Genomic DNA, 23222 nt, shown 5'->3' on the forward strand with positions numbered 1-23222 from the left:
TTTATAATACGTTGTTTATATATTTGTTATATATATATATATATAATATGACTATGCATCGGTTTGTCATGCAGGTGCTCGAGGTTCATCACCCAGGGGAGGGACATCTTCTGTCTCCTGCTATTAAATCTGGAGAAATTGTCCTCACCACTTTTTCTAACAAAGTGACGCCCATGGTGTTGTGATGTATGTTTCCGTGTACATCCCATGTATTGCATGATTTTGTTTTGGGAAATAAACGTTGGATTTATGCCTCTGCTATAGCCCAATATGCGCAGCCAGGACATGTGTATGAATATATATTCTTAAATATAAATTTATTCTCATTCTCTCTCTCATATTCTCATTCTCTCTCTCTCATATTCTCATATTCTCATTCTCTCTCTCTCTCTCTCATATTCTCATATTCTCATTCTCTCTCTCTCATATTCTCATTCTCTCTCTCTCATATTCTCTCTCTCTCTCTCTCTCTCTCATATTCTCTCTCTCTCTCTCTCTCTCATCCAATAAATAAATACACCTTAAATATATATTCCCTAATAAGTGCAACACAATTAATGATTGTGCATTTATAATGTACGTAATTATAGTGGAATGTTGCCACAAATGTATCCCTGATTTTGATAAATCAATAAGCCTCTTACACCATTTTAATTATACAATTCATTTAAGAGTAATAACTGAGCACGCAAGTGAAATATAGAAACACTTTATTCCCAGAAGATGTAGCAGAGTTATATTCAGACATAGAAAGGCCAATTTTAACCAACTTTAGTACAACAGTATGATGTACAACAAGAGCTCACCCATCCACATCCTGTAAACCCACACACAGAAACAATGTGATTGTTAATGTCCCCCCCAAAGCTATGGACACTCGACAGCTCTAGTACACAGACGACAGAACACATATTGCTTGAGGGAGGCGCAGCTCAATTTAGGACATCAAAGGTAACAAATGGGTGGAGTTTAATTACATTATTGGTACAAGATATCACCATTTCTTGTGAAGGGATGATGATGGAGGGACACAGGAAACACATCACCAAATAACTACTGACAGCTGGAATGGTGGGTGGATCAGAGAAGAGGAAAGATGCCTTGTTGCCCACACACACCTTCCCACTGCAGAACACACAGGAGGAGGTTCAGTTACAGTTTTGGTCGAGTTTTAAACTTCTTGAGTCAGGGGCATCGGATTATTTTATCTTTGTGCATGTAGGTGGACTTCATGTATATACGGAGCAACAAAGCACATCCATCTCTCTCACAGGAAAATACCACAGTTGAGAGTCAAACCTCTTTTGTTCATCATAAGAAAATACCAAAGTTGAAAACACAACTTGTTTGTTCTTTCAAGTGCAAATTTCAATACTTCACAAATCACACACCAAATCATCTTCGTCATTTGTTAGAAGTTGGATTTTTCTGCCAACAGCAATTCAAGAAGGTGCTAGAGGAGTGGGAGGGAAGGACACACATATTGCTTCTCCATTATGATGACAATACTGTGCGATTGTAAACATTAAAACCCAAATCGTATCATACTGTTTGATTATTTAGTGGTCATTTCTTCTGACATTTTAAGGAAGAATGCAGATTATCTTTAAAAAGGAACACTGCTGTAGATGTTTACAAAAGAAGTGTGAATGAAGAGAGGTTGTGTAATTGTCCCAAAAGATGAAAAACACAGATTTGTATTGCTATGGAAAAGGATCTGTCATTTGAAAAAAATAGAAAAATGTGTTTCATCTCGGAGAATCATACCTTGTTCATTTTATCAATCAGCCGCCTTTATTCTAAAAATTGAACATACACACATACAGTACACACACTCAAACATACTCACACATACTTAACATTTGCCCTCCGACCAACCTGGGCAATATCAGGATGGACGTATGGAAAAGCCATGCAGGGCAACAAATGCAGATTAAAATATTTTCCAGATACTTTCCCGCAGTTTTTAGTTGTGTATATGTTTTAAGTGCACTCAGACAGACTGCTCTGGGACGGAGTGCGGTTTTGTCCTGGCATGATTTCACAGCAACAATGCACTGCTAAAAATCAGTCAAGCAGGAAGTGACATCTCTGACCCCCCGCCTTCATCAGGAGAGGAGCACGACGGCAGGCTGCTCTGGAGCACAGAGAACCAAATACATCAAAATGGAGTGACAAGACACCCAGTGGGAGTGTTTGAATGCTGTTGTGGTCTAATGTGAGTTGGCATGGCTTGGAGTTCCTGTTCACAAGTACAGGGTCACCGGATTGAGAGGGATCAGGTAGTCAGGAGTCACAAAGGGTTCAAAGGTCAGAGCCAAGGTGCACGCTGATGCTAGGAGAGCGCTGCGTGTGCTTTGGCGCCGGACTCAAGTACCCCAGCCCATCCTCCTGCAGGCTGCATGAATAGCGGCCGACTTCAGAGGCGGTGTGGTTGCTGACGGGGGGGGCCGTTGCCGACGGCCACCTGCTCGAAGGAGCGGGAGAAAACGGCGCTGGCGGTGCGGGTCAGGCTGGTGAGAGCTCCTGCCTTGGGCACCGATTGGCTGGAAGTGAGCGTCAGTCGCTTGAAGGACAGCTCTGCATTCTCGCTGTTGGCCCGGCACGTTGTCAGAGAGCCCGCCTCCTTGTCCTTGCTGTTACGCCCCCCCAGCCGACACTTCTTCATGGCCTTGGCTCCCAGATTCAACGTGGTGACACTGTTGCTAATAGTGATGGTGGGGGGGGTCATGTCCGGCCCCATCCCGCCTGGCCACACCCCTTCATCCACCTCCGAAATATCCATCAGCTCATCCGGGGAACCCAGATCCACTGCGTCTGTGAGACAGAAATTAACTGAAATGAAAACAGGAGCATGAAGAGGAAAAAACAACCATCTCATCTGTCATCCAGCCCAGCTGATCCAATCAAATCATTGAAATTAACACAGTTTATAAAGAAAATGAATGGAATGCTTTGCTTGTGGGGCAAAGTATGTAGGGCTGCATGACAGAGGAGCTCCATCACTGTCCAGCAGGTGGCGCATTCACACTGTGACAGTTAACAGGGACACCTCGCCACCAGGAAATGGAATTTCAGTATTTCAGCCCAGCACACAGGTTAGTTCAACCAGAAGCTGTGAGCGGTTTATTGGCAGAGGAGTGCATGTTTTGTTGCAAAGACAGAAGAGGTCAGAGTCTGAGAGCACACGCCTAGGAAAGACCACAAGGGGAGAGTAGAGGAAGGAAAACAAAGACACAAATCCAAAACCCTAAGTTTTCACTTCAAAAACACTAGCCAATAGCTGTGCTGTATATGCATCAAGAATGGCACTAACAAACATGTGGGTGGCCAACCACATGCATATGCAGAGATACACACCTTTAATCTGACGCTGTCACTGTAAAACGCTAGTCATTAGACAGATAGGCAGGTCCTGTCAAAGTCCTCCATGGATTTGCAGTCAGAAGTCATCACACTCACAGAAGATTTACAATTTCTGAGCAGTTTTGCTTCAAATAACACAAGTCCTGCGTATCTTTCCTAAGTTCCTAGCTACTCAGAAGGAAGTTATCTGTGTCCAAGTGCAACCCAGGAGGATTGTGTGGAGGTGTGCCAATGTGTGCAATATGAGTACAATGTACAATCTGCTGCTGCAGGCAGAGGTAACAGAGCTAATATCTGGGCTTTGTGATTGAAGGTCATCAGTCCATTTGTTATGTATGTCCAGCCTTCAGTCGGTTTATATTTACAGGAAGTGTGTGTGTGTGTGTGTGTGTGTGTGTGTGTGTGTGTGTGTGTGTGTGTATGTATTGACAAATGTTGAATAAACTACTTTAAAGACTGGTGTTCATGCTGTGTTTAACCAACGTTCTGCTTAAAATAGGATCCAACTCATTTAGCTCAACATAAAAACATCCCCCATTGTGAAATTCAGCCAAGCACATTTCAGTAGTATGCATTCATATTAGGTTAAAGATCTGTCATTCAATTAGGCCATTAATTAGATTTAAGAAAATCTCAGCTGGAGATCTTGGTGAGGAAGCTTTAGCCACAAAGGAGAGAGTGAATGAATGAGTGACTTTTGAAGGACAGATGAGAGGAATAGTGCTAATAGGAGAAGGGAGGATGGTAGAACCCAGCGCAAAAAAGGTAAAAAGGGAAGTCATTGTGCAGATTTTTCAGACCACTCCGCCACACACGGTTACCTAGGTTACCCCGGGAGCGGGGCGTGGGGAAGGAGGGGCAGGACCTTAGTACTGGCTCCTCCCTGTGGAGGCCGTCCCAGAACCCTCATTCTCCACCATCCGCCTCACAGACTTCTGCCTCCTGACCTCCTGACCCCGCAGATCCAGGCTGACCTCGGAGGCTCCGCCCACCGGGTCGCAGTCGGGCGGGGCGCGGCCGTCAAGGCGTGGTCGCATGGATTCTCCGTTGGGCAATCGCTCGCCGCTCGTACCTGTTACACTGATATCGGGGATGGCTACGCCCCCCACTGCAGCATCACTTTCTACACTCGCCTCCTGGGACTCTGGTGGGAGGAGTATGGGGGGGTAGCACGACAACACGTAACAAAACGAACATATATAAACACAAACAGATGGGACAGAAAGACACGCGTCATGCACACGTACATGAAACACAGAAAGACAGCGGTCATGACCACAGTCACACAACACAAACAGAGGTAATAAATGTAATGGCAGAAAAATAAAAAGACAGAAATCATAGTGATCAGAACATAACACATGGTAAAAGTACATGCAATATGGAGATGAATATGAACACAGCTCTTGAATGGAATTGCATTTCATAGTGAGTCCCCGCTCCGCCCTTACACATTAATTAATATTTAATAGTGTTTTCCCTCCATCGTCTGCTCATAACAAAAGATTTACGCATAAACAGGCAGCTCTGATACGGGCAGCAAAGGAAAAGGGCTGTTGATGAAACCTACTCATTAAACTGGCTGAAGGCTGTAATTTACCTGCCTTATCTCTACCCTGGGAAAAGAGAGAAGCCCTCTCAAAATGCAATCTTTGCCACATCGCTAAAACTACCCATATATATCGTTTCTGTTGTGTTAACAGTTGTGATTAAGTCAGAACAATGGAATATTAGATAAACATTGCTGCTCAGTACATCTTAGCCTGGCCCTAGGGCTGCTTGATTATGGCAAAAATCATAATCTCGATTATTTGGGTCAATAATTGATATCACGATTATTAAAAACGATTATCCATTTATTGAAAAAACAAATGTGAACAGTATGTTTTTAACAGTTGATTACCCCGAACTTTTAGTATAATTCAACTGAAAAACCAATAAAAAAAATAATCGTTTTATTTCGATGTTTTTATAATCGTTGCAAGCCAAAATCGTAATTGCGATTAAAATACGATTAATTGAGCAACCCTATTTTAGCCAAGTAAAGATTAATAATTTGAAAACACAAAAAAGGGAATTTATCACCAACTCGTTCACGACATCAGATAATTACCAGTTTTGATTATTAGCTGACATTAAATCAAAACTGTGCATGGCTTATATAAGATACTTAATTACTTATACACGACAACTCATCTCTTATTCTGACAATTCATTACCTGCTCTGATTCCCTGCCTTTCTTTCTCCTATCTGTGAAAATTGATTTGCAGATTAGACATTGAATGATGATGTATCTAAAAAGAAGGTGGACAGCAGTAGCTAGTGAGCCGAGTGCTCTACAGGCTCAGGGACTGATGAGGACAACAACAACAACAACAACACGTATGTACACAGTGACTGTAGGACATGAAATGGTAGTGGGTGAACAATGAAGAGTTATAAAGTAACCTCTTGCTCTCTCCTTTGGTGTGGATTTGTTCTTAAATCATTCAACTGTTTTATTTTCTTTGCCATAAAGTGATTATATAATTTGATGATTTTAAAAAGTGTGTGTGAGAGCTCTTCTCTGTACTCTCACACAGCATCTCAATTAGCCTTTTTGTCATACCGTGTCTCTTCCAGCGGTGTCCCCTGATAGAGAGGGAGGTAACAGCATTTCGGGAGATCCTGGAGGAGGTGGGCGTGATCTCCACCTGGATACTGCGTGCCCCCTCCTTGTTGTTGCTTTTAAGTGCAGCGCCGTGCAGTGACGACTTGATGGCATTGCCCACCTGATGGCAAAAAGAGAAACACAAACATTAATGCTTCAGAGGAGGCCAGACTTTTCCTGGAGGATTTCCCCGTGGCCATCTGCCAGAGAGGAACTGGCACACTGAGAGTACAGCAGCTGGCACAACGTGTTTTATCAAATGTTACCTGGTAATCCTGTTGATTTAGTGTCTCCATGCTACTAAAGGTCAACTTATTGTCTGTTGTGATACTTCTAACCACACGTGTGGAGCTGACGTCATAACCCAAATGTACTTTTCAGTTTCAATTTCTTACCCCATGTGAAATGAGTTTACAGGGTTTCAAATATAGTCTTGTAATTGCTGATTACATTCTTTTAAGGTCTTATTGGTTAGATTTGACAACGAATCAGTTTGCATTGGCCTCATGTATGATGGCTAAGTCCTTGGCAGCGGCCTGTGGGTGGAATCTGACCTGTGGCCTTTTGCTGCGTGCTGTCCCCTCTCTCTGTTTGCCCTTGCCTACCATGTGCTATAATTAAAAGGTTATTTTGAAAACATTTTTACAATGCTTACTATTAAGGGTGTACTGCAATGTTTAGAAAAACATATTTCAGTCAGCTTGCGTCAGTGAAAACCTAAATATACTAAAAAAACAAAGTACAGTCACGGTAAACAATCCCTGTGAGAGCAGCATTACCAAGAAATAAGATGCTCTGAAATCAGCCTGAGGTTAAGATCATGTGACCAAACCAATAACATCTGATCAAATATCCAATTTCCACCAGATTAATGCAAAGGGGTAAACCTTAAACCTCAGAAAGGCTTTGTATTTCGCTGTATACAACCCCATTTAACAATTTCTATAATAACGTATTCTGTTGGAAGTTATCAAGTGGCACTTGATCATGTAACAGTTGAGTAGGAAACATTACACAGGGCTTTATAATCACCGTACAACATGTCTTTGTGTGCGAGGCTGAAACACATTGGTCTCATGAGGGGCACGTCACCGAGCTAAGCTAACGTAACACACCACGGCAACAAGTTAACACACTGGACAAAATGCTAAATATGTAATCCTTCCACACTAGGATGAGTGTGTTACTGCTGTACAACATAGTTTATTTACAGTCATCGCAATGTCAAGTACCAGTACTAAATGTCCCTTCAACATGTTATTCACATTACATTTTTTACTAGGGATGTAACGATACCAAAAACTCACGGTACGATAATATCGCAATAAAAAGTCCACGGTACGATATTTATCGCGATATTGAAAAATAAAGAAAAAAAATGTGAATTTTTTTTACTTGAATTTGTTTTATTTATTAAATAATAAATCTGATTTGTACAGCATTTTAAGGCAAGGCAAGGCAAGTTTATTTATATAGCACTTTTCAACACAAGGCAATTCAAAGTGCTTTACAAAAAATGAAAGACATTAAGAAAAGGGCATTTAAAATCAATCATTAAAAAGAAAAGATAATAAAATAAACATTAAAAGAAAAAATACATGAATAAAAGTTACAGCGCAGTTTAAGATATGAATAGTTCAATTAAAAGCAGCGACAAAAAGAAAAGTCTTCAGCCTGGATTTAAAAGTAGTCAGAGTTGCAGCGGACCTGCAGGTTTCTGGGAGTTTGTTCCAGATATTTGGAGCATAATAACTGAACGCTGCTTCTCCATGTTTAGTTCTGACTCTGGGGACAGAAAGCTGACCAGTCCCTGAAGACCTGAGAGATCTGGATGGTTCATCATTTAGCAGGAGGTCAGAAATGTATTTAGGGCCTAAACCATTCAAAGCTTTATAAACCAGCAGCAGTATTTTGAAATCTATTCTTTGACACACAGGAAGCCAGTGTAAAGACTTCAGAACAGGAGTGATGTGATCCACTTTCTTAGTGTTAGTGAGGACTCGAGCAGCGGCGTTCTGAATCAGCTGCAGCTTTCTAATAGATTTGTTAGTGAGACCTGTGAAGACACCATTGCAGTAGTCGAGTCTACTGAAGATAAAAGCATGGACAAGTTTTTCCAAATCCTGCTGTGACATTAGTCTTTTAATCCTAGATATATTCTTTAGGTGATAGCAGGCTGATTTAGTAACTGTTTTAATGTGACTGTTGAAACTCAGGTCAGAGTCCATGACTACACCTAGATTTCTGGCTTTATCTGTTGTTTTGAACATTGCAGACTGAAGCTCAGCGCTAACTTTTATACGTTCTGACTTGGCTCCAAAAACCATTACCTTTTTAGTAGGATAGTAGTATTTTAAAGTGTCAACAATATAATAATCAGACCCTGCAATAGAATAAATCAAGTTTCACTTTAGTTTTTCAAGTAACTCAACTCTAACTCACTAACTCACTCACTCAGCATCATCAAGGTTATCTTTTAGGAATATGAGCATGTCCACATTTTGAGGTAGAAGCTGGGATGTTTGGGCGTTTACAATATCCCCTGCTGTGGAAAAAACTCTCTTGCTTGGTACTTCTATTATTATTTGCTTGGTACTTCTATTATTTCTTCTCAATGTATTGTGTTTTCTCTGTAAAGCACTTTGAATTGCATTACTGTATGAATTGTGCTATACAAATAAATTGCCTTGGCTTGCCCTACTGATGTTGCTGGGACAGAGAGATATGCTTTGGCCATGGGTAACAGCAGTGGGTAAAACTGTGCATTGTCTCTCCATCACTTCAAAAACAATACAGTTTTTGTCAAGAAGGTGAGGCTTATTGACAGGGCGAGATATAAATATACTGTTGGTACTTGTCAATGTCTCTAGGTATATACATGTAGCCCTGTAAATGCGATGTCCTTTATTGTTATCTGTTGTTTTATGTTCATGTTGTAACCTACTTGCTGCCATGTTGGACAGGTCTCCCTTGAAAAAGAGATTGATGATCTCAATGGGACCATCTGGTTGAATAAAGGTTTAAAAAAAAAAAAAAGAATATAATTTGCGGTATATTTTGTCAGTCTCACGAGTCACGACGGTATTGAGAAATGTATTTACCGCGATATCGCGATATTCGATATATCGTTACATCCCTATTTTTTACTATAAATGCCTTTTTTGTTTAATTTGTTCCATAAAATAATGTTTTGAATCATTTCCTTTTAACATTTTCTTTGATTAAAAAGGTAGGGTAGGTAAGAATGGAGAAACCAGCTCGAGTGCGGTAGAATTTGAAAGTACGCAGTGCGCAGCCGAAAAAAATCTGCCCCTTCCTTCAGACTTCCTCACAGAGCCCCTCCTCCAACACACAAACGCGCACATGACCAACGAGGGCACGAGATAAGTTTGTGCACAGATGGAAGGCTGACAGGCAGGTAGGCCCTCCAGTTACTTTAGCCGGGCCGGCTAAAATAATTGGTCGCCACGGCTTCCAGAGATGAATCTTTTTATGAATTTATCGTCAAAGCATTTCATGTATTCATTGCTATCGGGATGTTAAGAGCATTCCATGGAATATAACAAAAAGTGTTTCTGAAGTGAATTACCTACCCCACCTTTAAGAAGCAATTTGTTGCATTTCAATTACTTTATTGCACGTTTTTCATCATATCAAAACAGCCATACTGTGTTCATGGCATGCGTCTAAAGTTTTTTTTTTTAATGAAAATTAATATGTATTTTATTAATATGAAAACCAAAGGTTTTGTGTTTTGATTGTTGCGGAGGAGCACACCTTGACTTGTGTAGTATTGCTGTGAGCTTACGTTCAACCCTGTACTCCCCGGGCCTCACGGATTATAGCTTAACTGGGCAGAGCGGAAAGCATGTAAATAATCTAGTGGGATTACATTCTGCTCGCAGTCTCTGACTCACACAGGAACCGACACAATACAGCATAGTGTGCTGTGCATGAGTCAAAACCACAGGCGGACATGTGCGTCGGAATCACACACACACACACACACACACACACACACACACACACACACACACACACACACACACACACACACACACACACACACACACACACACACACACACACACACACACACACACACACACACACACACACACACACACACACACACACACACCACACACACACACACACACACACACACACACACACACACACACACACACACACACACACACACACACACACACACACACACACACACACACACACACACACACACACACACACACACACACACACACACACACACACACACACACACACACACACACACACACACACACACACACACACACACACACACACACACACAGAAGGGAGGATGTGCAAGGAGAAGAAAACCACAAGTGTACTCACCAACAGAGCTTCAGGCAGTAACTCTAGCTGGGCCCGATACAGAACGTCATCCAGTGCTTTGGACCCAAGGTCAACCTCCCCACTACACCTATACACAGGCACAACACATTAACAGTTTAAGATACGTATCAAAGGGTCCCCTAGGTTATATTAAACCTCTAGTAGCTCAATGGAGAGTTTGAGTGGGTCCCTGTTTTGTTTATCTTGTGCCAATCGACTGTGCAAATGAAACAGTCGTAGCAATGATGTCACAACATTTAAGAGCTCAACAGGCGGTGCAGCAATAAGAAGCAAAGGCATGGAACACGACTGCAAGCTTGTGAACATCAATGTGCTACCTGCTATATCATTTTGTGATAAAGATGTCAAGACATTTAAAAAAATGCAATACAGCAATGTAATATGTAGAAACACTGAAAATACAAAGTGAGCAGGCGCAATGATTGTCACAGTCCAACTTCTGTTATCCAGGTTTTTAGAGCATAATTACAACAAATGAAATACTGTTATGGCGACATATTAAATACTGTCATCCCAACAGAGCAAACTTTTGAAGTTTAGTCCTCGCAGACCATTTACATGCACATAAACCTAAATCTTAATAAGACCTCTTTAAAAAGGATAGACTCTGAGTATTGGCAGCAGTGAGTCAGTGCTGTGTTCATCTGGCTGTTTGTGCAGGCATGTCTTTACACTCACAAGGCGTAGTGTATCCCCGTGATGAGCTGAACCAGGAACTCTGATGTGACTGTCAGACGTGTGCTAATGCCTTTGTAGCGCCGAAGCTGTTGCCGTGGGTAACCACATATACAAACCCTGGAGGATAAAAGATAAAAACACAAAAGGGGATCAGTAAAACAGGGGAGCTTAAATCAAGGACACCACCCCACTGAGCCACTTGGCTGCAGCTCCATTTAGGCAATTGACTTCCCTGTAGTGAGCTGATGAGCAAATAATAGCTGGATAATTAACACACACACAAACTCTCTTTGACTCTCTACATTGCTGATTTGAGAGCAATCCATTAGCCAAAAAGAAAAAAACTCACAATAAACAAAGTTAAAAATGATTTCATTGAAAATATTTATTTTTTCTATAGGTGTCACGCTGATAATGTAATATCAAGACAGTACTACACATGCCCACACTCATTCGAAACCAATACACACACCAACAAAGCATACATGATACATAATGAGTTAATAATGGTTTATCAACAACAAGATTTAAAAGTGCTGAACAGGTATCATACAAGTTGCAACAAAAAGAGGATTAAGCTCAAACGGAGGTAACGCCTGCACATTTAAAAGGGATAAGTGCAGTTATATTATATTGTCCACATCTGAGAAACAGCTGACACACAGAAAAGGGTCACAGGGAAACCAACGCTGATAACTTCTCTTTAGCTCGGTGCTTATTAGAGCAATGCTCAGTTAAAGTTGGAAGAGTATCAACAACTCTGAGCTGGAATGTGTGTACAACGCAGCTATTTGCCTAATAGTGGTATCTTGGCTCTCTCCGGCAGCAAAGTCTATAAGAGGATCAGCTAAGCTAGTGCTTGCAAAATAGCGTCCGTGTGCGTGAGTAGCCTTATTCAAGTAAACTTCACAAAAATGTTCACTATCAAGAAAATGACACATTGTATGAAATTAGAACGTGTATTTTAAGTGTCCTCAAGTTCTCATGACAAAGAGTGTGTCCGTCTGTGTGTGTGTGTGTGTGTGTGTGTGTGTGTGTGTGTGTGTGTGTGTGTGCGCGTGTGTGTGTGTGTGTGTGTGTGTGTGTGTGTGTGTTACCTGGAACTGAGCTGGCAGAGGGACTGGAGGGAGGTGGCGGTCATGTAGCTAAGAGCAGCGTTGTAGCACAGCAGCAGGAAGGTCAGCACCTCAAATCTGCATAATCAAAACAAAACCTTAAAATAGCTCGCCTTCATTACATCGTGTCATATAAAATAACATTTTAAATTGTTCAGATCAGAAATCCACAGACTCAGTTACGCTTCCATGCATGCAGTAGATAGAGAAAAAGACAAAACAAGATGTAATGATTTCAAAAGCAGTACTCCACACTGCCACAACCAAAGGTATCGCCTTTGTATTCCATGCTATTCCTTGTCAAAACGTGGCATCTTTATTACCCACAGTGCAATTCAGCTGCCAGCAGTTCAGAGAAATGTGTGTGTTCCGCTACAGATTTCATAAGAGCCCATCTTTCTAAATCCACAGCTCCAGAATTTCTATCTTCAGTCCATCAATTTAAGTCAGGCATTTTTTGCACAGCTGCCTCACAAAATACTTTTTTTCCCCCCCACATAGGAAGTAATACTAACTCCCCAAAAGCTGTAAACAGATTCTGAAATGTGAAATCAATGAAGTTCCCCCTGGAGACTGGAGGAGAGATTGTTGGACTACATTCCCATTAAAAGTCAAAATGATAGATTTGTGTCTCAACTCATCTTCCCTTTGACAGCATCCAAAACTGAATGTCTAGCCGGTTCCTCAATCCTATGTTTCTTGACTTGTGAATTAAGTTCACATTGTTTGTGAGACAAACAATCGAGCAAAAAACAACCCCCCCCCCCCCCCCCCCCCATCTCCATCTCCATCCCCATCCCCCTCGCCCACTGCCAAACATAAATCAAAACCTTGGATAAATGGAAAACTTCACTCGTCATGAGAGTTGTTCAAAGTGCAATTCAATAGAAGAAATAAATGTCTTGGCAAGTTTCCTTGAAAATAAAAAGCAAAGAAACTTACATTTTAAGATTTAGTTGCTGAATTCCTAAGTGCTGCTTTGTCAGATTGTTTAACCTTCTGCATGGGCATTTCTATTTTTGTTGTTGTCTGGTGTTTGCTGCCAATTCTAAGCAGGCAGGCTGCAACCTGAAAAGCCCTTTTTAAAACAGGCACAACCTCCCCCATGCTGACAGGTCACTACTCGACCAGCAGACTTTAAAATAAGAGCCCCCATCACCCCTCTCACCTGTTCTGTGCGGTGAAGTTCTCTCTCTGGAGGTGTGGCCCGCTGTACACCACCCTGCTCAGCCCGTGGTTGGCTAAAGCCCCTTCTGTGAGGGCAATGGAGCCAATGGCTGAAGGCTGGGGTTGGAAAGATGAAGAAAATATATCATTTTAAACTGCAAAAGGAAATTAAATATGTGTGTGCATTTGTGCGTCTCTCACCTCATGGTACACTGAGGGTTTGGAGAGGGAAGGGACAGTAAAAGATAATATTTTACTCTGTCCATCCTTATCAACTATTTCCTGTGAAAGAGAAAGACAGGAAGACAATGAGAAAGTGTTCCTGTGGGCGAGAAATAACAGTAGCTTATTTTGTGAGTGCTCTAAATCTCTAAAGAGTGTGTGCTTGTCTCTTCAAGCACACTCATCTGTTATGTGTGGGTGTTTGTGTGTGGACCTCAGGGTCCCTATTTCCCAAATCAGTCTGCCAGTGTATGTGCGTTTTCGTATTTGTGTGTTTACTGAGTGAACACACACGCACAACAATCCCTGGGGTTTTGGTGTCCCCGGTGTGCATGTTAATGTCAAATACATTAATGGGAGCCAACTGTGTTGAGTGACAGATGACCTATTCTGCTATTCAGACAGGAAGTTAGAGGACACTGCACTTTGCTAATAGATAAAACATCAAGAGCTTAAATGGATGAAATAAGACTCATCACACTTAAATCATTTCTAGTGCTGGCATCTCTGTTTGTTTGGAAAGGACATTTGTAAGGTGCAATTCATCCCTAATCTGTAGTCACTGTGTTTCATTTCCTCTATTTCCAAACCATCTTTCCTGTCGCTCTCCATGCAGCAGAAAGTGCATAATGGAATCTTTCAAAACACATGACTCAGCTCCCAGAAATAGTGGAGCGGTTTAGCCCCCTGCTTCTTGAACTGCATGATTACACCCACTTGCTAAGGATCCAGGAACTTTTCCTTACCTCTCCCTCATCACACTAAAATATATTGCTATTTAAAAGAGATACTCTACTGGTCATCAATAAACAGATCAGTTGTGTGTTTTGAAAACACCAGCTCCACCCTCTCCCCTACCAGGTTGTAAATGCCCAGCAGCAGGGCCTCGATGCAGCCGGACGTGTGGGGGTCTCTGGCTGCGCTGACGGACAGGAGGCTCCACAGGAGCTCAGGCAGAAACTGCAGTGTGAAGCGTTGCAGCTGCGGCTCTCCGCTCCGGTAAAACTCAAACAACTGGTGACACACTGGCTCCAGCAACTGGGGAGGAAGGCAAGCCACACAAAAAAAATCATGCCAAAAATAAGAATGAACTGTGACTGTGATACATGTTGCATCTATGGTTTTTACAATATGTCAAGATTATGTGAAGAAATATGCAAATGACAGGTAAGTGGTAACATGAAAGAAATGTATTGTTGTGTTATCAGGTATTTACTATAGATTAACTTTAGAGTGTGTGTTCATACATCACTGTAGTTCTCTCGCATGACCTTGTAGAGTGCAGGGACCAGAGCACCTTTGTCTTTTAGTGATGCAGCATAATTGGACACAGCATTGTCAGGGAGGGTCTGAAAAATACACACACACACACTTAGCTGAAGTGTGATACACTAACTGATCCTTAAAATAAACACCCAGCATGACAAGTTAAAAAGAGAGGACTGAAAAACCCAAAAATGTTTTCATCAGTTTAAATTTGACACTTAACCGTGTACTTGATTTACAGCAAGTACACAAATATAATTCTTAATAAAAAAATCTGCACAATATTATGGTTACAGGTGAATGAAACACAAGTGATATCAAGAGGAGTTCAGCAGTATAGAAATACATTTGGTTTGATATTTGAGAGCATCTGCATTGACAGAGTGATATCTTCAGTCATATCAGAAGTTTAAAGATCATTTTTACTCCGAGAGGGAAACAGGTAGGTCCTCGTACGATTAAACAGGACGTTCCCTTCTGCCCCTTTATCACCACACCTCGCTGAGCTTTGGTAGCACTCAACATATTGCCGAGTGCTCATGAAAAGCACTTCAGAGTAGGTTTTTTTTAAGATGTGTGGAAGAAATGTTGCCAATAATAAGCAGCATACCACACAAATAAGGGCTATGTGCTTTAAGTTGTATTTCACACACACACTGAAGCAGTACCTTATATTCTGACAGCCATTCCTCCACCACCCCTTGGTCCATCGCCAACATGTTCCCTCATCTGCAGTGGAGTCACCTCTACCTATGGGAAAAATGTATATTGTATAAACACACACTGCATGATTATTGACACACAGCAATATTGTTGTGCATTTGAAAGGGCATATACACACACACAAGCATTCACGTCTTGCAACCAAGCTTCGATTATTTGGTACCCTGATAAAAATGTCAGTAAACAGTCAGTGCAGTTGTGAAAGTGCTGCAGGCATCAATTGAATTCTCCAAAGTGTCATACGTCTGTCCTCCCCTCTCTTCCCTCTCCAGACACACACCTCTGCAGTACCAGCCTATTCTAGACTTGATCAAATCGAAAAATCACCCACACATAGAACCTTGCTGGCTTCACTGTTGAATTACTGTACAAATAAAAGTGGCACAGCTGAATTTAGAAGCCTGTCCAACTGGCTGCACATCTCCATTTCTTAAAACAGAGACGGACCAAACAAATCTTTGGCTAAAATGTACTCATCTCATGGTGAAATAAACACCTCCCTCCATCTCTCCCCCCCTTGTGATTTTTGAGAGGCCTGACCATCCATCACAGCACTTACACTGTCTGCATTTTAACTTCTCTCTCTCTCGTCTTTTAGCCACTCACCTTGTTTGCCTGTAGCGTTGCTATTAAACCTCAAATGTTTCTGTTTCTCCTTTTCCTTATGTTCTTGCTGTCAAAGTGATTTCAATTCATCTGTGCGCTGAAAGAAAGCGTTTGCTGCCGCCTATGAGACACTGCTGTGCTGCAGCAGACGAGAGTACGGAGAAGCGAATAATAGCTACAGCAACAGAAAGAAATATGTAAGTCGGGGAATTCATACCAAGATGTCAAAACATCCACAACAATGTAGGCATGACGACGACTCAGAGCAGTTTTTCTTTTGTGGCTGTTCAAGTCAGACACAGATAATGCCATCAATAGGTATTCACATTTAAAACGCTCAATCTGGCTGTTGAAAAAAATGCAAAAGCTGTATAGACTTAACTCAGATCAAACAATAAATCAATCTATGAAATAAAAGAGAGGTGCTGATTGGTATACGAGATAATTAGTAGTTGGAGTCTTTCTATGTCTCTAGGTAACCTTAACTATCTGCATTGTGATCGCCATCGTAAGACGTCTGCTTTCGGCTGAGGAAGGAGGACACCGTCTGCATCTCTGTTGTCCATCAGCACTATGTTTTCACTGGGTATGTCGTGTCTGTGATCGGTCGTGACTGTGCTCTGGAAGTGTAAGCACAAGGCTAAATTGGCCGTTGAATGCAGAAACAAAGTCCATGTTTGGTATGTCTGGTAACAAAACCGGAGAAAGGAAAGCAGTAGGAAGAAGGCCTTCTATGTGCATATTGGTTATGCAGACACATGTGGTTCAAATTGAGCTGAAGGTGGCTTAGTTCCACCTTTTTAATATTCTTCCACTTCCAACACTTCCCTTAATGTATGACAGACACAATCTCCTCTTGAAAAGCAATAACCCTTAGCAATAGACCAGCGTACAGATTCAGGAGATTACACAGGGCTGATTTTCAATCACCATGTTTATCATCAAAAAGCCTAAATGCCTGAACAAAAAAATAGACAAATATGTTCACAGTTGGTTTTCCTCTCGGCTCCCTGCCCCTCTGTTTATACTCCCACACAGCAACATCACTCCCTCCATGTCTTTTCCATTCTGTAATCTGTCTTTGACACATCCAAATGCTTGATTCTGTATTATTCTGGTTACAGTCTCTCTATGGCAGCCAGGTGTCTATTTATGGACTGTACCAATGTCAGAAATGACAGGGGGGGGAGGGGAGCGAGTGACTCATGAAATGGGGAAGGATTATAAAGCAGAATAGCCTCCATTTAGAGAAATTAGTCCTTTCTGTTGTTCTATTCTTCCATGCCGGTGAAGAGAAGGAGGACAGGGATATCTAAAGCCAGCATGTGGTTTTAATGGCAGGCTCACGGAGTGACAAAATAAAGGCTGTGATTAGAGCGCAGATGAGGTAAGAGGAATGGCTCTCCTCCTACAAAGTCACTTTAACTCAGTTGGTATGTTTGCCTCCTACTTCAGCAGCCAGATAAGAATCAAATGCAGCGACACAAAGCAGTAGCGGAAGAGCGAGGTAACGGGATGTGGCTATGTCTGTATTGAAACTTTGAAAACTAAATAAACTTGATCAAGTACACCTTACAAGGGAATAGTTCAATTGGCTGAACATTAAAAAAGATTCGGTGCCAACTAAAGTAAGACTGTAACTAACACTTGTTTCCAAAATCATATTTTCCTAAAGCCCAACATGCTACAATTTTTAAATAACAAACATTTAGCCAAATTGATCATAAATGAGTTGAATGGGGATGTTGACAGATTAATGAGTTAAACAGTTAAGACAACATTGACTGCAGCTAGGCTTGCATGTTTTAAATTGTTTTATTATTAGTCAATTTATTGAACATGTTAGAAACAAAACAAACAATAATTATAACAAAGAGAAGCTACATTTAAAAAACCTTCAAGGTATACAAAAATAATTTCTCAAATAGTTTGTCATGTTCAAAAGGGGCAAGAAGAAGCTTAAAAACGTTTCTGGTCCTACGCCCTCTAACGTACATTTTCCATGAAAATCAAAGTTTAGGTTATTATCGACATCCGTGATTCATTGTTTTTAACAAATCTTTTTATGTGAATCTGTCCTTACACAACTTGTTATCAATAACATCAAAACTAATAAATCCTATCACATCCTAGGGCTGCTCAATTAATCGTATTTTAATCGCGATTACGGCTTGCAACGATTACGAAAACAACGTAATCGAAATACAACGATGCTTTTTTTATTATTATTACTTTTTTTTAAATATATTTTCTTTTGGTTTTTCAGTTGAATTATACTTAATCAACTGTTAAAAACATACTGTTCACATTTTTCTTTCTCCAATAAATGGATGTTTTTAAAGTCAATGAATAATCGCAATTACAATTATTAGCGATTATGATTGTTGCCATAATCGAGCAGCCCTATCACATCCTCCCCCTTAAATGTAACTGTTCAGCTCTTAAATGCAGATGATTCACCTAGAAACCTCCTTCAAACCACAACAGACAGGGTTGAACGAAACAAAGGACAACTTGCCCTTTTCAAGGCTCTATTGACATCCTGCACGCAAGCACAAGCAACTGATGGAGGGAAGTAGCAAACTAATTGGCCTGAGAGGACACCATGAAGCTAATCATGTTATTAGGCAGATGATTGTCTCCCTTCTTGGTCTTGCTAACAGTTAGCCGCCATCTCCAAGTCATTATGGACTCATGACAGAAATCAATATGAGCCAACGAGAGCACATTTCAAAGGAAGCAGCAGGTGTTAAGCTTCTCTTGTGCAGCAGAAAAACACACCAGCGTTGAGGATAAGTGGCTAAGTGGTAACAAACCAATAAAGTGATGAAAAAGTAGATGGAGGAGAGGAACAGTGCAGTCGGATAAAAGGAGCACAGATCAATGGCTAAATGAATAGAGGTAAAGATGGAAGTAAAGAGAGATGTTGGATAAGAGGAATGTATCAACCCAAGGGATGGATAACTCACAGGGAAAGAGACAGTGGGGTCAATAACATGAGGAGAGTTCATTAGGTTTTAATCTGTGTTTCTCAAGTATAAGGGAGATAAGGGAATACACTGAGATCCAAACAGGCTCAAGATATGGATCTAACCAATGTGATTACTAGTGGCTTACTGCATTTCTCCACCAAATGCAAAGCTCTGATTTCGGCCAACTACTTACCAAAGAGTGAGAATGTGCCATGCATTGCACAATTGTGTATTAGCAAGTGTGTTTATTCAGTGTCTGGTTCCACAAAACCTGTTCCTGTGAGCTAGCTGTAGTTGACAGCTCGTTCCTTCTGAATTCACACACACACACACACACACACACACACACACACACACACACACACACACACACACACACACACACACACACACACACACACACACACACACACACACACACACACACACCACACACACACACACACCACACACACACACACACACACACACACACACACACACACACACACACACACACACACACACACACATCACACACACACACACACACACACACACACACACACACACACACACAACACACACACACACACACACACACACACACACACACACACACACACACACACACACACACACACACACACACACACACACACACACACACACACACACACACACACACACACACACACACACACACACACACACACACACACACACACACACACACACACACACACACACACACACACACACACACACACACACACTAAATTATATTATTTCTGACTCTTCCTTCCAAAGACTTATTCCAACACAAACAGGTTTGCTTTGAGTTTACATTCCTAACCCTAGTTGTAAGTGGGCTTGCTCGTCTTGAGGCAAACACCCCGTACACATATGAATTAACACAAAAACTCCAAGTTAGCGGCATTATAAAACCCCAGCGGTATCTTCCAGAGCTCAATATAACCAAGTGAGAACATACCTGTCTGGGAAAGCTGGTGTAGAACTCCGAGATTCAAGCGAGAATGAATGAGGGGACACCCACACACACATACACACACCCCTCCCTACTGATTACCTCACTTCCCATTACACATATGCTTTGGAAACTTCTCAGGAAGTAAGAGGACCAATAAGAGTGAAGGCTTGAATAGAGGAAAGAAAGGAAGTCGAGAGAAAGACTAAGTGGGTGGTTTTAAGAGTGACAGAGCCGCCCTAGGCCAGGGTGCAAACCACACAAACTAATGGGTAGCCTGTGTATGACGATGACACCTAAATGACTAAGCCTTCAACGAGTTAAAGCTACAGGAAGAGGAAGAGAAACATAGATCAAATTATCTGAAAGTATCCATAACTACATTATGTATCATCAGACACACCCAAACCACTTATAACCTGTTTGAGTGCACAAACAATGTCTAAACTAGGAACTAGAGCAACTAGACTCCGCCCAAATGTTACAAACTAGGTCAGTAACTGTCAACAAGCTGGACCAGTGACTCTTGTTTTCACTGGAATGAAAGCAAAAGCTGTGAAGACACTATTTTGTTGGGGGTCCATTTAAAGGTGGTGGCTGCAGGGTTAAATAACCGTGGTCATAAAGAGCAATGCCTTTAACAAGCCCAGAGTTCAACGCTTCACCTGAACTCATCCGGCCACGTTGAGAGCTTTCACCACAGTTTGTTTTACTCCTAGGACTGTGGAAGTTTCTTTTGACCTCTCCATTTGATTCATATCACATCTTTGTCAATTCTGTCTGTTGTTTATTTTAGGGCTGCTCAATTAATCGTAATTGTAATCGCAATTACGAATATGGCTTGCAACGATTACGAAAGCAACGTAATCGAAATAAAACCATTATTTTTTTATTACTTTTATTGGTTTTTCAGTTGTTCAATCAACTGTTAAAAACATACTGTTTTTTTCTCCAATAACTTGATGTTTTCAAAGTAAATGGATAATCGTGATATCAATTATTGACCCAAATAATCGAGATTATGATTTTTGCCATAATCGGGCAGCCCTAGTTTATTTGGACTATCTTAGCATGCGGATAACCCTGTTGCATCATCGCTTTGCCACCAGGTTGCGTATAGATTAAAAGAAAGACTGTGTGTCATCTTTGACAGTCGTTATTGCTGAGGATGACAGAGATACAACAAGGAGGAATCCTCTTAAAGCTTCCTATACGCTACCTCTTAGATGCTTCCTTATCCTTCCCCCTCTTTCAATTCCCTGTCTTCTTGTGGCAAGTGTGCCTGAAGAGACCAATGACCATTATCATCACTGATTTTCCAACTTTAACGCTAGCTTTTATCACCTTTGGTCCCAGCTCTTTTCCCCACAGTTGTAAAACTCTCTCATAATCTCTTCATGTCGAGTTCACATTTAAATACTTTGAATTTCAATGGATTTAAAAGTATGCTACATCTACATTTGGTATCTGCTAAATATTGTCAGGATATTTCATTAAACCGCAGGCATGGATGACTAGCTGTGATGCTGGTTGACAACAGAGCCTGGGCTATCTTTCTGCTCTATGACCAGCTGGGTCTAACTGTCAGAAAGCATTAGGAGGTCTAAGGTGTTTAAGACACCAGCAGCAACTGAATACCACATAATAACAAGCCTGTGCACGGACACACATTCACATCCTAATGACACCACTTTAACAGTGCACAAATACCCACTCAACAAACCCGTGTTTATTGCTTAAGGACAAACCTCTCTTGACAAGGCAAACACACGGAAACATACAGATATATGGAAATAAAAGTCTCTATAATAGGATTGAAACAGTATCTTATTATTTAGACAATATCTGAACACAACACCAGAAAAGCAGCCCTCGTTTGTGAAGGCCACAGATTGTAATTTTTCAACTTTTGAGACCAAGTTCAGTAGTCAAGGACATCTTTTCATGGCTCTAGGCTCTGCGGCAAAGTCCCCATTGTACAGGAGGAAACCCCTAACTGGCTGAATGAAAAGAGGAAAGACATGATCACTATTATACAAATCCTACAACGCATCATCTAACATTGCACTGTGTCTGTGCCCCTGCCACACACACAGTGGAATCATCTGAGGAAATATCCTAACTAGGTCTTGACTGACCACACACACACACACACACACACACACAGCTGTTACTGAACACAATGAAGTCAGGTACAAAGTCTGCCTGTGACTACTGTAACAACACAGGTGCAATGAAAAGCACGTTAGCTTAACACACTTCCAACCATGACCGTTTATTAATTTCATGTTATCTAGCTAATTTAAATAGTAAGAATAGTTTGTCCCCAGGCACTGCTAACCAGCTAGTTACAAACAAGCTACAAAGAAAACTGGGACCACGGCTTGCGTTTAAACAACGTGAAATACTGTCTAAAGGCTCTGGTAGCTCAATGGCCAACATCAGCGTTTCCCCACGTATGATTCAGTTTATTTGTTCACCAATATCAGGCAGAGACTGTACATTAATCCTCCGCGGTCACACGCTCTCTGTCTCGGCTCGCTGAATGACTTCGAGCTGTCACCACGGTTGTAGATTAGCTAGTTAGCTAGCTCGGCTAAGGCGCGACACCAAGTAAACTGTGGAAGTTACTGTTTACTTACGGGCATGCTATCTTGTCAATTTCCTGGTGTCGCTGTCCTCTGTCGTTCCAACAAGACAAGTAAAAGGATATCAATTCGCTACTCAATAAATCTCCTCAATAATTCATCAACATCAGCTCCTTCCATCTTCATTACTTTCTCCACTCAGACTACCTTAGACTAGGAGACTCGGTCTCCACGGAGTGACAGACGTCTAAACCAATGGGTGAGTGGTATATGATCCAGTCGCCACAACCCCCAAATGCAGCATCCAATCAAATTAGACTCTAGGAGGCATGCTAATAATTTCCACCACCGAGGTAGGTTGTCGCTGTCATTCACTGCTCTTTGACAGCAATTATCTTCCACTGATGCTTTTATTGAACACCAAAGAAGTTATTTATTGACATGTTTTACTATAGAATTATTGTAAGAACAAATCATTATACCGAATCATATACATT

At 41.4% G+C, this 23222-nt stretch overlaps 1 protein-coding gene across 1 annotated transcript; it reads right to left on the reverse strand.

The window, feature by feature from the left end:
- Positions 1–693: 693 nt before the first annotated feature.
- Positions 694–22952, reverse strand: fam126a (family with sequence similarity 126 member A). Its single transcript, XM_034240860.1, is given in 12 exon segments — positions 694–2446; positions 2448–2817; positions 5976–6138; positions 10401–10488; positions 11100–11216; positions 12197–12292; positions 13383–13498; positions 13583–13663; positions 14462–14641; positions 14851–14952; positions 15538–15619; positions 22780–22952. Coding segments are annotated over 11 exon segments (1506 nt in total). The 5' UTR covers positions 15589–15619; positions 22780–22952; the 3' UTR covers positions 694–2304.
- Between the last annotated feature and the right edge of the window lie 270 nt (positions 22953–23222).

The sequence above is a fragment of the Gymnodraco acuticeps genome, unplaced genomic scaffold (assembly GCF_902827175.1).
Source record: "Gymnodraco acuticeps unplaced genomic scaffold, fGymAcu1.1, whole genome shotgun sequence".
Classification (NCBI taxonomy): Eukaryota; Metazoa; Chordata; class Actinopteri; order Perciformes; family Bathydraconidae; genus Gymnodraco; species Gymnodraco acuticeps.